Source organism: Lactuca sativa, chromosome 8 (assembly GCF_002870075.4).
Source record: "Lactuca sativa cultivar Salinas chromosome 8, Lsat_Salinas_v11, whole genome shotgun sequence".
Lineage (NCBI taxonomy): Eukaryota > Viridiplantae > Streptophyta > Magnoliopsida > Asterales > Asteraceae > Lactuca > Lactuca sativa.
Genome location: NC_056630.2, coordinates 90556144 through 90571355, shown reverse-complemented (window position 1 = coordinate 90571355; position 15212 = coordinate 90556144). Strand labels below are relative to the sequence as shown.

Genomic DNA, 15212 nt, shown 5'->3' with positions numbered 1-15212 from the left:
TTTAATGAGTTTCGGAAGACTTTTAAGTTTACTCTCGTATGCCCCCGTACATTGGTTTACAAAATTTTGGATAGAATAAATTAAATATTTGAAATCTTTTCCAAACTTAGATTTTTTTTTAATGTTTTCCAAACTAGATAATTTAAAAAGTTATAGGTCAGTTTTTTAGGGTAACAATTTTAGATTAATGATGATCGATATATCTCAACAAGAAGCAAAAGGGTAAACAACAAATCTAGTCCCTTTACTAGTTGTCACCCTATGTGTATGTCATTGACTTTTTTGTGTTGGTTCAAAATAGTTAATTTATAATGTTTTAAAAAAGATTGATTTGTAATGTTTGGATTCCTAAAAAGTAACATCACGATGAATTCCTATATTTATGTTATAATATGCGAAATATTCTCCTATCTTTTGATTCTATCAATCCTCATACCCATTTAATTGGCGACATTTGTCATATTAGTATCCTAAAATGTTATTAAATATCATTAAATGAGCATTAAATGTTCACCATTTCATTGGGTAAGAGGATATGTAGGAACAAAAATTAGAAAGATATTTAATTTCTCATAATATGCACAACACATGATTTTAAGGGTTTTTTTTGTCAATTTGGTCATTAAAAATGTTTAACATTCTAATGATGATGCTCTTATCATTTGCTTATCATCTGCAGGGTGTTCGTCTCGGGAAACTAAGAAACTGATCATATCTAGTAATAGTTAATTACCTATAAAGGTAAATAAACTTTTTGCACATTTAATCACTAATACATTTTTTTGAACACATATGATCATTACATATTAATGGTGTATCAGGTTGGTAGTCCGAAAAAATTCATTATCGGTTCAATACTTACCAAGTCGGCGTTAAGAACACCATGGTTTGTTACGGACGAATCTAAATTCGAATACATTGTACACAAGTATCATAACCGTATCTCATGAAACATGCAAAGGAGATGGTACAGAACAATAAAATAACAAGAAAGGAACAAGAGACATGGTTGTCTACACACTAAATAATATATGAAGGATCGGGCAGAACTATAAACATTCTAACAACAAGCGGCCTATAAATACTCTAGAGATACGATATAATAAGGCAAAACAAGGTAAGGCAAAAAAAACATTGCATATGGAATTAAGTTAACACTAAAAATTGCAATCTAACTTAGGCATCGGAGAGTTATACTGACGTCCAACCCCCGATATGGCTGTCTAACCTAGCACTTGTTTATCTTATGTAGAGCGGAATCACGGACGCTTATTAGACTAAGACCCTTAGGTGATAGTGCTAAACATGCGCCTGGAGTTTGTCGTAACAACATTGGTGTCATCTGTATTATGATGGTACCAGCGTGAACAATAAAGGAAATACCCGACAAACAGGTTGAAATTGAAAACACCACAAGCAAGGCAACATGCCAAATAGTAAACTAAAGTAAACAAACTCCCCACCGCATGCAGAGGAAAAAAGACGCTGAATTTTTGCACGATATGTTTAATGACGGAAAGGAGTGTATCGTTTACCACCAAGAAGTCGGGTCGATACTTATATATGGGCAAATATACGACATAGGTATTCATAGGATATATTATGGTAGTGGGAGTTCGACTAAATTATGTACGACCACTGCTTCTCACAGTTACGGAGCAGATAAGGAAAAAGATGAAACAACTGACAGGGCATTTAACGAGCTTTGCGGGACACTCTGTGTGGTTGAAAGGGATATTGTTTGTTCTATTAACTTTAATAGATCAGTTAACACAAGCAAAAAAAACACACATACAATAGCTTTCACGATCGTACAATCAGCGTCACCATACAATATTATATTCGGGAGAAGCATCATGAAGAAATTTGGAGCAATCTTGTTAACGATTCATGGCACGGTCCAATTCAGAACACCAAACTGATATGGAACAATCTACAGCAAGCCACCGACGGGACCCGTGGTGATGATAGTAGAAAAAGAAGCAAGTGCGACAATAACAGAAGAAACACAAGAAAATAACGGGTTAAGAAATCATAATCAATAACAGATATGCAGATCAAGGAGTGCGGGTCGGAATAGGGTTACCACACAGGCTAAGAGAGGGGTTAACGAAACTCTTAAAAGAAAATGTTTGTGCCAAGACGTGTAACATCACAAAAATTCATAGTAAAAAAATTATTTTTTAAAACCATAAACAATACAAACAATTTGTTCCAAAACCAACCAAAGTAAATTATATCATTTAAACATCAGAGTAAAAGTTATAAAAGCTAATGCGGAAAACGTCGGGGGGATGCTCTGCAGTCACGTCGGGCCCTTCTCTTTCGTACTGAAATAACTTAAACCATGAACATAAAACCATAAGTACAATCCTTATTGAGTTCCCCAAAATACCACATACCATACATACAATAGAGATTGCTATGTGCCAGACATAGTCTTTTCGTTATGCCATGAGTTGTATCATGGTATTTCCTTGCCAGGTCGGGGGCTAAAACCCTAGGTCTTACAGACAAGTGCCAATATCCACCTCCTGGTCTTCAATGTAAGTATCACAAAGACAACTAGCATATATACTACATATAACGGTCAGGGTCCGGTCCCTGGTCTTGCACACAATTTGCCAAAAGCCACCTCCAGGTCTGTCATACAAATATCAGGGGCCACCCCCTGGTCTTCCTATATAACATAAACCAGTAGGCTGACATTGGTGCCTTCGACCCCTAAGTACAGTGAGGAGACTCACATGAATCACGATGTTGACTAAAACCTCGTGCAACGCCACACCCACCATAACTAACAACTCTCACGGCCAAAAGATGGGTACTAAACACCTCCTAACAATCCACACCAGGCAAACCCTAAGTCTACCTTCTAAAAATAGATATTGACCAAAAGTCAACATATGCCAAAAGTCAATGGTCAAAGTCAATAACCAAAATTGACTTTAGCCAACCGCCACGTCGTAGCCTTCCTTGGCCACGTAGTGGCCTTTACCCAGCCATACATATAGGAAAGTCTCAGTTGCCACGTCGTTCCAACCCATGGTGAAACGTCCCGAAAATTAAGACCAAAAATTTTTGTTTTTAAATTAATAAAATTGTAATCCAAACATCATCATAAAACCAAGATAGAACAAAGTGTGTCAAATATATCATGAAACATCAGAGTAATCTTAAAATGCGGAACAAGGTGGTGTGTGCACTACAATCATCCTGGGCTTTTCCTTTTCGAACTAGAAGTACCTGAAACATAAACTAAAAACCGTAAACACAAAGCTTAGTAGGTTCCCTAAAATACCACATATCATACATAATAAACACATAATAGGCCCCGCCCGACATCAGGCCCTACTCAGTATACAGATCTATCAGTCATCATGCCCCACCTGGCATGGTGTCCCGCCATGTATACATATAAACATATAATCATACAAACACATGCGATAATCACAAAGGTAATAACATACATAATAGTCATCGGGCCATGCCCGGTAAGCATACAAGCACATAACATATGCAAGAGTCACGCAGACATCTAGCATCCTAACATAATAAACCATGGGTCGACATTGGTGCCTTTAACCCGCTAACACACAACGAGGAAACTCACCTCTAGCTATTGAATCACTCGACTGAACCTCTGACTAATGGCCCGGAAATCCCCGTGCTATCAAAATCAATAACATCCAATTATTAATTGGATTCTGACCCATAACCAAAAGTCTAAGCTATCTAGCCCATAACCAGGGTAAAAGACCATTTTACCCTTTATCTAACTTGGCCCAAAGCCAATGCCCAATTCAACTATTCAAAAGGCCCAAATCCTAAAGCCCAATTTATGGCACAATCTTCCAAATTGGGCCCAATACCTATCATGAGCCTAAAATCCAAGGAAGCCCAACATGCTAGCCCCAAGCCCAAAATAAAGGTCTAATGGTCCAATAAGGCCCAAACTATAAAAACCCAAACTTTGCCCCAATATTGAGAATGGCCAAGTCCAACGTCCATCTACTGAGTACGCGGGACATACTCAGCTGGTACGCCCAACGTATGCCTCAGGCTCTCAATTCACTTTATTAAGCACTTAAACAACGAAGACTTTTCTCCAAACTCTCAGATCTGGTGCCTAAGGGTGACTTATCACGTAAAGTTGGCAACTTTACATACATGCATGGCTTAAGGGGGCTTAAAAGCTCAAAAAGAGCTTAAAAAAGGTCTTAATACATGCATGGATCAAAACACTCCATAAAGTTGACATTATTATGAACATGGGGACTAAATGGAGCTAAGATCTAGCATCCATTGCTTTTGGAGTAGATCAAAAGCTCACCTTTAACACAAAAGACTCAAAAGCTCCAAAACACTCCATAAACTAGATCGAACATATATGATCATCAAGGTGTGAGCTTTTTGCCTCAAAAATCTTGCAAATAAGAAGCTAACCCTGGATCTACAAGCTCAAGACACTCCTCCAAGTGTTCCTCTTCTTCTTCTCTTTCACAAACCACCAACAACCACTCTTTCAAGCTCAAAACTCACCAATTCACTTTATGGTTTCGATTTTAGGGCAAGAGGAGGTGGAGGCTGGTCTAAAATGTCCAGGAGATGATTTTAAGTCATTTAAATATGGCACAAACCCTAAAAATTAGGGTTTACCCCAACCTTGGATACGTCATGTGTACTCCACGTACCCCCCGCATACGTGGGTGGAATCTGAGACCATCAGAAGGCTAGATCCATAACATGTCATACTCTTGGGGCCCAGGAGAGTCATAAAGTTGCCAACTTTATGAGTTCCTTCACTCCAAACTTACTCAAACATGAGGAACATGGGATGATATTTAAGATCTAACCATCGAATGACATAAATAAAGGAACTTTGACACTTACAAAGGTCCAAAGATAATATGAGGTGATGATAATGTTGACTCCTTGCAATATCCACTAAAAGATACCTTCCTCTTCCTCTTCTCTTCTTCTTCAAACCAACAAAGCTTAAGAAAGACCAAAACTCTAGCTATGGATGAAGACTAGAGTTTTCTGAGCTAATAGGGGGCTTGGAGGCTGATATTGAACCCTAAAATGGGTTTAGATAGGTTTAAATATGAATGGAACCTTAAAAGAGTCAAGGGATTGGGCCTAATTAGCTGCCATACCATGGTGGCCCAAAAGTACGCAATTTGCTTAACCATTGCCACGTAATGGCACAAGGTCTCTTCCAAAATTTCATCTCCGACCATTGATAATTGCAAGCTTAACCAATTTAGAACACGAGTGTTACAACTCTCACCTACTTAAATTAGATTTCTTCCTCAAAATCAATTCTCACCACATTCCTAGCACCCAGACGATTCGGTTAATTCTTCCAGAACCCCGATAAAATTCGACTATGACATAAATGGCCCTTCAGTAAAATAATCGAACCCAACCTTATCAAGATTCACACACTGACGACAAACGAATCCTTTCCCCGCTAACCTTAACCAATAAAGAATAACCATCACCACTTGACTCAAAATCCATAAATCCAATACCTTGTATGACTTGTCGACATACAAAACCCTTCTGAATCATTACTAATACAACTCCACTTCGCAACCCAAACCAAACGAAAACCCTTCCGACCCTGAATTATCTTGTTGATTCCACTGAGAAATAGAATCCCCGACCATTCATCATTGCCAAAAACCTTTCACTTGAAAACAAAGATGACTTTAAACACGAGTCTCAATCATTGGTACCATCCCATGCTCATCTTGTCGCTCCATAATCATATTTCAAACCTAACCTAGACCTCTATGGCCTCGTACTTACCTTCCAATTAACCAAAATACTGGAATCCCAACCGGTTGTTGAGGCTGATAGCCTCACACACAAACGCACCATGCGACTCCAAACAAGGGTATATATTGGCAAGAGTTATCCTAGCCTGCTTGTCATAATGGCTCCAACAGTCCTCTTGATCCAACAAGGGATAAGATAACCAACCATTACACCGATGCAACATAATCTACTTTACTTTAAATTAATGCTACTAGTCAGCTGTAGTATTACATCACAACCGATCCTAAGTGGTCCACAACCTTCCTCAATCCCACAAATGTTGTGGCCTTCCCACAATCTTAGAACCCAACCTGTTATGGTCTAATCTCACATAAAGGAAACTACGAGCCTAATCATAGTTCCACAACATCCTTGCAACTGCTCATGTACCAGGTGAATGCTACGAGTCACCCCACAATCTTGCAAAACTACTACACTACCTGCCAACCTAGTGAATGTTACGACCACCCCCATAATCTTACAACAATCCTACTGCCACCTGCCAACTTAGTGAATGCTACAGATACCCCGTAGTCTTACAACACTTCTACCACTACCTGCCAACCTAGTGAATGCTACGACCACCCCGCAATCTTACAACACTTCTACCACTACCTACCAACCTAGTGAATGTTACACATAAGTTTTAACTTATATTCTTAAAGAATTTATAACATCCTTTTTATAAAATAAAAACACCAAAATAACATAACTACACATATTAACTTCAATTCTAAAAGAACATTTCATTTCCGTTTGTTGCTTAAACTTCAATTCCTTAAAAATTCTAACATAATATTATCTACTTTACTTCTAACAGAATATTTCAACACAAGTATAATCATATTATTGTAATTCTAACAACATAGTATGTAGTTTACCTTAACATATTCTAACAGAATCTTCCCAATAAGTCTAACATATCAAACTTGTCTCATTTACACAAAAACCTTCTCTTTTTGACATTATATGAAACACTTGGAAGGCATGTTTATTATCAACATTCAAAAAATGCAACAATACAAGCAACATTCAAAAGCATTGATAACAGAAAAAATTGATTATTGATTCTCATTCACTTCCAAAATCACAACTAGTAAATAGAAAATTTGAGTACAATCGATGCTAAAAAGATAAAATACTTCCTGATTCTGATTTGGATTCCAAAATGGACGAGTAGATAAAAGAATGGAGCTTAATCGGTGAGTGCTACTAACCTTAATCACTAACACAAAACCCTTGGAAAATAGTTTTGATCTGGGTAAATCGGGTGTGAATAACAACACCAAGGCATACCAAACACAAGGTAGACACATTAATATATCATGACATATAATACGATACACCTTTCAATCACCCAACATATAATATGTATTTTCTTGTTTAATTCAAAAATGACAAAACAAAAAATATAACACATAAAATCACAATACAACCACACAAAAGTCCTCACTTCTAGCATAAACCTAACACTAACATGTTGCATCAAATGATTAGTTCAAGGATCTAGCATACATCAATTATCTAGTTCAATTGTGTCGTCAATAATATTATATGTCTAGATTTCATTCTACCTTAGACAATCAGTTTCAAACTTTACACAATATCAAAAGTCGAGACACAACATATTACATATGTATATGCTATCCCTCTAAACTAGTGCTAAAACAACACAAGAAATGACTCACCTCTTGTCCAATATATGTAAGCTATGAACAGAGGAAAATTGCTCCTAAGCAGATACTCTAACACCCCTACAAGAACACCCAATGAATTTATTAAGAACAACATTTAAAAGCCAAAACGGATTATGTTCGAGCAGTTATCATGTCGTGACCAATAGGCGTCACGTCGTGAGGTAAGCACCCCCCACAACTATAGCATGATCAACACCATCTTCACGTCATGGCATTAGAATGTCCACATCGTGACACAAAGTAACCGTTAAGGTTTGAATGGTCGTATCTACCTTATCACGACGTGGAAAAAAGGATGCTCACAAAAAATTTAGCATACATAAAAAGGAAAATTTATACAAAAAATCCTTAAATTTTAACTTTATAAACGGAAAACAAAAAAGTTATTCGTATTTTTTTGTAATCTAATCATTGAAACCAACACTAATGGCTTAAATGGTTGTTTATTAAATTAGACAAAACTGCAAATTTGGTCCTTGTGGTTTGCGAAAAAACTTTGGATGAGGTCCAAAAAGTTTATAGTTTGCACAAAAGTTCTAAAATCAAGGTTTTTCTGGGTTTTTGGCCCAAAAAAATTTGAACTTACCGATTTACCCTTTTAATTTCAGTTATGTATTTTCTTTTCTTATTTAATTCAATAATTTATGAAATAAAAATAAAAAACAAAACAGATAGACACCCACTCCACCCCTACTAGTAACTCTCTCTCCCGCTCTCTCTCTGTCTATCTATAAAACCCATCTTCATCATTCTTATTTTTAGAAAAATGGAATATCACCATTACCATCTGAACAATATGAAGATCTGGGAACGAGATGAAGATGAAAAAATCAGGGGAAAGATGAAGATGAAGATCTTGTGTTCATCTTATAGCTAATACACAAATTCCAGAATTCGGGGATAGAAATTGATTTCTTGCCTTCAAACACTAACAAATACATCCACTCCATAAATCGAGAATCCTTTCAAATTCTCTCAAAATTTCATCTGTTTCTTCGATCTATCTTCCAATAGGTTCAAAAATTTCATCTGGAAGAGCAATAGTTGATAAAAAAACACAAGCGCCCATCTTGGGTTTACTCTGTGATTGAACAACACGAGGGAACTCACACACACATTGTGTGTCTGCATCTGTGTGTGTGTGTGATAAAGATAACAAAAAAACGAATGATGGGATTAAGAAAGGGTAACACCACCCCCGCATCACTGCTCCTCAATTGCTAACCAGATCGATTTCCTAAAATTGATCTTTGTTTGGATCGATCATCAGGAGGTTGAGCAAAGGGGATGTCGTCGGTGGAGGCAAGGAACAGGAAAATCGAAACTCAAACTCAAAACAGGTCTCTTTAATCTGGTACATGTAAGTGGAATTAGGAACTCATGAATGAAACATGAATGTGTAGGTGATAAGTCATTCCAAGATCTGGGTTTATTCCACCATTGTAGGAACTCATACAGAGGGTCGATGATGGTTTCGTTGGGGTTGTTGACGGAGAAATCATGGAGATTAGGTTTCTATTTATGGCCTCAGGCGTTGTGAAGGATGCAGTCGAATGTAGCTTGATCTGTGGGTGATTCTGAAATGTCGATTGAGTGGTTGAGGATGATGATTCAAATGACGGTGGTTGTGAAGAAGATGAAATTGAGAAGAAGATCTGAGTATTGTGTTGGGAGAAAAAGTCGTATGTGTATGTGTATGTGTGTGTGAGAGAGAGAGGAGATGAGATGTTATTTTTATTTTTTAAAATAAAAAGTATTAAAATACATACAAAAAAAATACAAAAAAGAAATTAAAGGGCAAAACCGTCATTTCAGATGTTCCAAGGACCAAAACCACAGGAAAAATTTGATTTTGAAACTTCAAACCTTTACTATAAGGAACAAATTTAGTTTTGTCATTAAATTATAATAATAATCAATGGTAGGTGGAACCTATTATTTTTTTAGTTGTTGGGGGATCGCGTCCACGTCATCGTGAAGGCTATACCAGCTTCCTGCAGCTAATCAAGCGTTATTTTAGTAATTTAAGGGTTATTCTAGTAATATTAAATATTAAAACACTAACAAATCAGGGAAAAGTACTCCAACTTTGTTAACCATTCGTTTGTCCAGAGCAGTGATTATTGAATACAGAGTTCTTATGAAAAAAAAACACGTACTGTATGCATTGAATGTTGTACCTTTCTATAGATGTGTTTCCCCTGAAAAGCATATAGCTTTTCTATTTTCCACTTTGAGCGCCCATCTCTCTCTCTCTCTCTCTCTCTCTCTCTCTCTCTCTCTCTCTCTCTCTCTCTCCATACCGACTCAGTTTTTGTACTCGCTGGAGTTCCAGACGATCTGATCACCGGTTTCTATCTCTGCCGCAACTCCGGTCACACGCTTCTCCTTCCATGTAAGTGGCTGGCTGCTGAAGAGTTTCTTCAATTTAATTGCATTGAATTGTGCTTATGTATAAATTGTGTACCTATAGGGACATTTGTGTTTCTGCATATATAATTAGGACTCGTTGAGCTATGGTTTGCATTTCTATAATCTATAAAGTGCACATACTTGTGATACGAACGATTCGTTAATCGTTAGGTCTAAGTGACTAATGATAATGTTTTGTTATTCTTTTGTTAAAATTTGTGTCATCTTGTATTGTAGAGGACGAATGAGCTCGAAATGGAAATATTAAGTTCACGTTTTCTCCATGTGTTTAATCAGATTCCGATTTAATCTATGTGAAAGGCGTGAAAGGAGCTAATAGTTAGGTTTAGATTCTGATACGTCACATCAATGAAGAAATGAAGAAAAAATGTTATCATCGTGAATGATACTGTAGAACTGTTTGGCGCTAGCGGATTAGAATGACCTTTCAATTGAACCTACTTTATAAATGAAGTCTGACTTTTGTTATTTTACGTAAATAGCTATAAATGTTGGATGCTTTCCATTGTCTTCAACCGTGGTTAGAAATTGTGGATAATCTATATGCTCTTTGAGCCTGGATAAATGACGAAGAACGTAACAAAGAAGGTCGGGAAATATGAGATTGGCCGAACAATTGGTGAAGGCACATTTGCAAAGGTCAAGTTTGCGAAAAACACAGAAACTGGTGAAGCTGTTGCTGTTAAGGTTCTGGCTAAAAGCACAATACTGAAGCATAAAATGGTGGATCAGGTATGATTTTCACTTACAATTGTTCTCTTCAACACAAAATCTTACATAACGTATCCCAATGACGCCTCTGTTCTCTGTATTTGCACCTGTATTTTAACCATGGAATATGGCCTTTTAGCTTCTCTGTAGTTTTGAACAGCATCATAACTGAAATAAGGGAGGAAAATAAGTTCAACTGCTGTGAAGAGGTTGAACAAATGAAACACAGAATTCAAGCATGCACTTTGAACAAGTTTATGCAACAAATGCTTTTAGGTTTCATGAATAGAAGATACAACTGTGAGACCTAAGAAATATGCACAGAATTAGCATTAAAAGGATGAATATCATGCCACAAAGATTATTGGAGTATTTACAGTTCTTCTTTAATGGATCCATCTGATTATTCACCTAAACCATCTTCTAAAAGACATGGATGCTAACTTATGTCTTTTACATTTTCTTGCATCTATTTATGACTTCATGTCACACTAAACAATTCAAGCTTGTTTAAGTGTTGTTACTTGATCCTAATTGACATCAAATTATTGGAGATTTGACCAAAATTTGTTTCCTTGTTACTGTGCTTTATTTCTGTTTGCTAAATCAAGGAAAGAATGTAACTCTGCAAAATTTTTGTGATTTTTTCCTAGTTATTTCAAGTTGCTAATAGTATATAACTTATTTAAGTTGATTTGCAGATCAAAAGAGAGATCTCCATTATGAAGATAGTGAGACATCCCAATATTGTGAGACTGCATGAGGTATAAATGAAATCATGAAATACATTTTAATTACTATCTCAGCAAATACATACCCTGTTATGATTTCTAATTTTTTTTAATGACATGAACCTTTCCTTCTGTTAGGTTTTGTCAAGCCATACAAAGATATATATAATACTGGAATTTGTCACTGGAGGAGAGCTTTTTGACAGAATTGTAAGCTCTAGTTTTTGATAGAAGTACTATTTGATACATAAAATACCTAAACTACCCTCATGACCCTAGGTTCACAAACGAAAGCTCTCAGAGAAGGAAGCCAGGGGATACTTTCAACAGCTTATTGATGCAGTTGCCCATTGCCATTCCAAGGGTGTCTACCATAGGGATTTAAAGGTAAGAGACACAAACTTTTAAGAATAATCAGATCATTTAAATATTTTATTTTCTACTAACAGTGTTTCTTGTATTATATAGCCTGAAAATCTCCTTCTTGATTCCAAAGAAAGGCTAAAGGTTTCAGATTTTGGACTCAGTGCACTCCCACAAGAAGTAAAGCATATATTTATATATTTTTTTCACAGTGTTTATATTTCTTCTTTTCCTCTCTAATATAAAACTATTTTCCAGGGTGTTGAACTTTTATATACCACTTGTGGAACCCCAAATTACATCGCACCAGAGGTTCACCAAAACAATATCAATTTTTTATAACCAATTTTCTTCTAATTTCAAATCTTTGACTAAGATTTTTACCATGGTTGACTTTTAGGTTTTAAGAAAACGCGGATATGATGGTGGGGCTGCTGATATCTGGTCATGTGGAGTCATCCTGTATGTCCTGTTGGCCGGATATCTTCCATTTGAAGAGTCCGATCTTCCAACTTTGTATAAAAAGGTTAAATATCAAAGACTTTTATTAATATCATTATTTTATAAAATGTTTTTATATTTATTTGCTAAGTTCTTCAACTACTCACTCAGGTCAGTGCTGCTGAGTTTTCATATCCTTTCTGGTTCCCTTCTGGTGCAAAATCATTACTAGACAAGATTCTGGATCCCAACCCTCAAACTGTGAGTATCTGTAATATCATTGTACTTTCAAAGTATGATGCCTTTTTTTTTTTTTTTTTTTTTTTTTGACATAACATCATTATTTTAGCGTATTCGAATTGATGGGATACGCGAGCATCCATGGTTCCAAATGAACTATGTATCAATGAGTCAGGGAGAAGAAGGTGATGCGAGTTTGGATGATGTTCGTGCAGTTTTTGATGACATTGAGGTTGGACTTATCAACTTTGTTTGGTATCTATACCACATATAAACCCTAAACCTTAAACATGTATTTGTAGGATCAATATGTAATGGAAAGATCGGAGGAGAAAGTTGCGCCTTTAACAATGAATGCGTTTGAGATGATCACTCTCTCTCAAGGACTGAATCTATCTGCCTTATTTGATAGACGTCAGGTATATTTAAAATTTTCTGTTTGATGTTTATATCATATCTACAGGATTTACAGTAATCTGGTTTTAATTGTTAAAATGTAAGTGAATTGCAGGATCATGTAAGACGACAAACTCGTTTTGTATCCCGGAAGCCTGCTAAAGATATAATTTCAGCAATCACAGCAGTTGCAGAATTGTTGGGTTTTAAGGTCATTAGACGTGGCTACAAGGTACATTTTAAAAGAAACAAAATTCTTAAAATTTTCAAACTAGATTCCAAAATTGTTATGTAATGTTCCACAGACTAGACTCGAGGGTGCATCCGTGAATCGCGCTGGACAGTTTGCTGTTGTTTTGGAGGTACAATTCTTGACTATCATTCTATTTTACATTTTACCCCCTCCTTTTTTTTGTTGGAAAAGTGGGTTACCAATTTCATATATAATTATTAATTAAGGTGTATGAAGTGGCAACATCTCTTTTCATGGTGGATGTTCGCAAGGCTGCTGGAGATACTCTCGAATACCATAAGGCAAGAAACACAAACTTCATCCTTCTCTTTACACAAGTGTTATGTTGTGTTTTCAATATTTAGTGATTATTTTTGTTGGTGTTTATCTATGTATGTCAGTTCTATAAGGATTTTTGTGGTAAACTCGACCATATCATATGGAAGCCAAAAGAGGGACTGCCAAACTCTTCTATTTACAGAACAATGACCTGCTGATCCAAGGATTATATATATATATATATATATATATATATATATATATATATATATATATATATATATATATATATATATATATATATATATATGTTTTGTACAACATGCTAAGTAAATATACATATGTTTTGTACATATTTACTTGTGTGGTGCTACTTATGATGATGATGATGCCATATATGATGGTAAAATGTTTTAGACGATGGTTCCCTATGAGCAAAATGTTCATGGTAAATGATTTGGAGAGAGAGGTGGCATTTTTTAGGTTAGGATGGGATGCGAGAGGTAGAAAGGGCTTTACTCCATTACAAAATTGTACATCAGTGCGCTAGCTTTGTCAGATAGCATACAATAAAGTTGCCAACTCAATGGAGGAGTATTTGAAGATGTTTGGAAAAACTTAGAGGAAATATTTACAAATTATGTTAAACAATACTTGTGTAAACGTATACGAAAATTAAATGGGTTAAGGAGACACGACATGGAATAAAACAGAGCTTGGGTTGGGTGAAGCTATGATTCTCTATGAGGCTTCTTGCAATCTACTATGCTCAATTTCAAGTTGAGTGAATATTTTTAGAAGCAGAAATGATTTATAAGTTTAGTAGAATAAAACGTGAAAATAGAATAAATACTAAAGAGAAGAGATCACATTGGGTTATTAAGATCTTTGGATCCTAGTATAATACAAGAATGGGATTGAATATGTTGAAATAAAGAATTCAATTTTCATTTACCCAATAATTTATTTGTATCTAAAATAACTAATTTTAAAATCACACGTTTATTGTTTCCTATGATATCCAAAAATCTGGTGTAATAAAAGGTCCGAAAGCATCCAACTTCTGAAATTCTAACTTACTTGATGTTGAAAGTGACATTAATGTATAAAGAGGTTTTTGGGCGATTATGATAGTCAATACAAAATATTGTCTATTTCATTAGATGGGGAGAACGTATAAGAAATATGTAGGAGATTGGAATTGTTTATAATGTCACTTCGATCTGTTTTGGAACAAAGTACCCCACATCCAACTTATATTTTTCCAAAATATGTGAGATTAGACTTGAATTATCTACATGAAATTTTTGTTCTAATATAATTGTGCAAAAAATAGCAACGCAAATTATTGCAAAGTTCAATCATTATTGGGGTACTATTTATGAGTTATGGGCGTTGCTGTTGTATTTGAACCACGTTACAATATGGAAATGATAAAATTTTATTTCCAACTTCTCTACCCGAAAGACTATGCGAATCAAGTTAGTAGAATCAAAAGTTTTTGTGATGATTTGGTTAAAGAATACGAAGAAAAGAGTATGAAAAATTTACATAAGAGTTGTGATTATATGGGCTTCCACAAATGAAATGGATGGTGATGAAAATTTGTCGGCTTGGGATAAGTATGTGAAGGCCAAGAATAGAGTACCTCAATCGGTTTTGAAAACCGAGTTTGATTGTTACTTAGAAGAAGGGATCAAACCTGAACCTCAAGACTTTGATATTTTGACGTGGTGGAAATTAAGGGCAACGAAATATCCTATATTGCAAGCAATAACTAGAGATATATTGGCTATTCCCGTCTCTACCGTTGCCTTCGAATCTACATTTAGTACTAGTGGAAGATTGATAAGCCCACATTGA

General features: G+C 35.7%; 1 protein-coding gene across 2 annotated transcripts; it reads left to right on the top strand.

Annotated features, from left to right (window-relative positions):
- The first annotated feature begins 9759 nt into the window (after positions 1-9759).
- Positions 9760-14042, top strand: LOC111887402 (CBL-interacting serine/threonine-protein kinase 24). Of its 2 annotated transcripts, XM_052766248.1 has the most exons (16): positions 9760-9918; positions 10439-10688; positions 11369-11431; positions 11537-11608; positions 11678-11785; positions 11867-11941; positions 12020-12073; positions 12162-12287; positions 12374-12463; positions 12552-12674; positions 12745-12861; positions 12954-13070; positions 13144-13200; positions 13298-13372; positions 13472-13593; positions 13660-14042. In XM_052766248.1, the coding sequence occupies exons 2-15, from the start codon at positions 10521-10523 to the stop codon at positions 13565-13567; spliced, it is 1341 nt and encodes a 446-aa protein (XP_052622208.1). In that variant the 5' UTR covers positions 9760-9918; positions 10439-10520; the 3' UTR covers positions 13568-13593; positions 13660-14042. The 2 variants fall into 2 exon arrangements, with proteins under 2 accessions (XP_052622208.1, XP_052622209.1); XM_052766249.1 differs by lacking the exon at positions 9760-9918 and having other exon boundaries at positions 10557-10688; positions 11358-11431.
- Positions 14043-15212: the final 1170 nt, after the last annotated feature.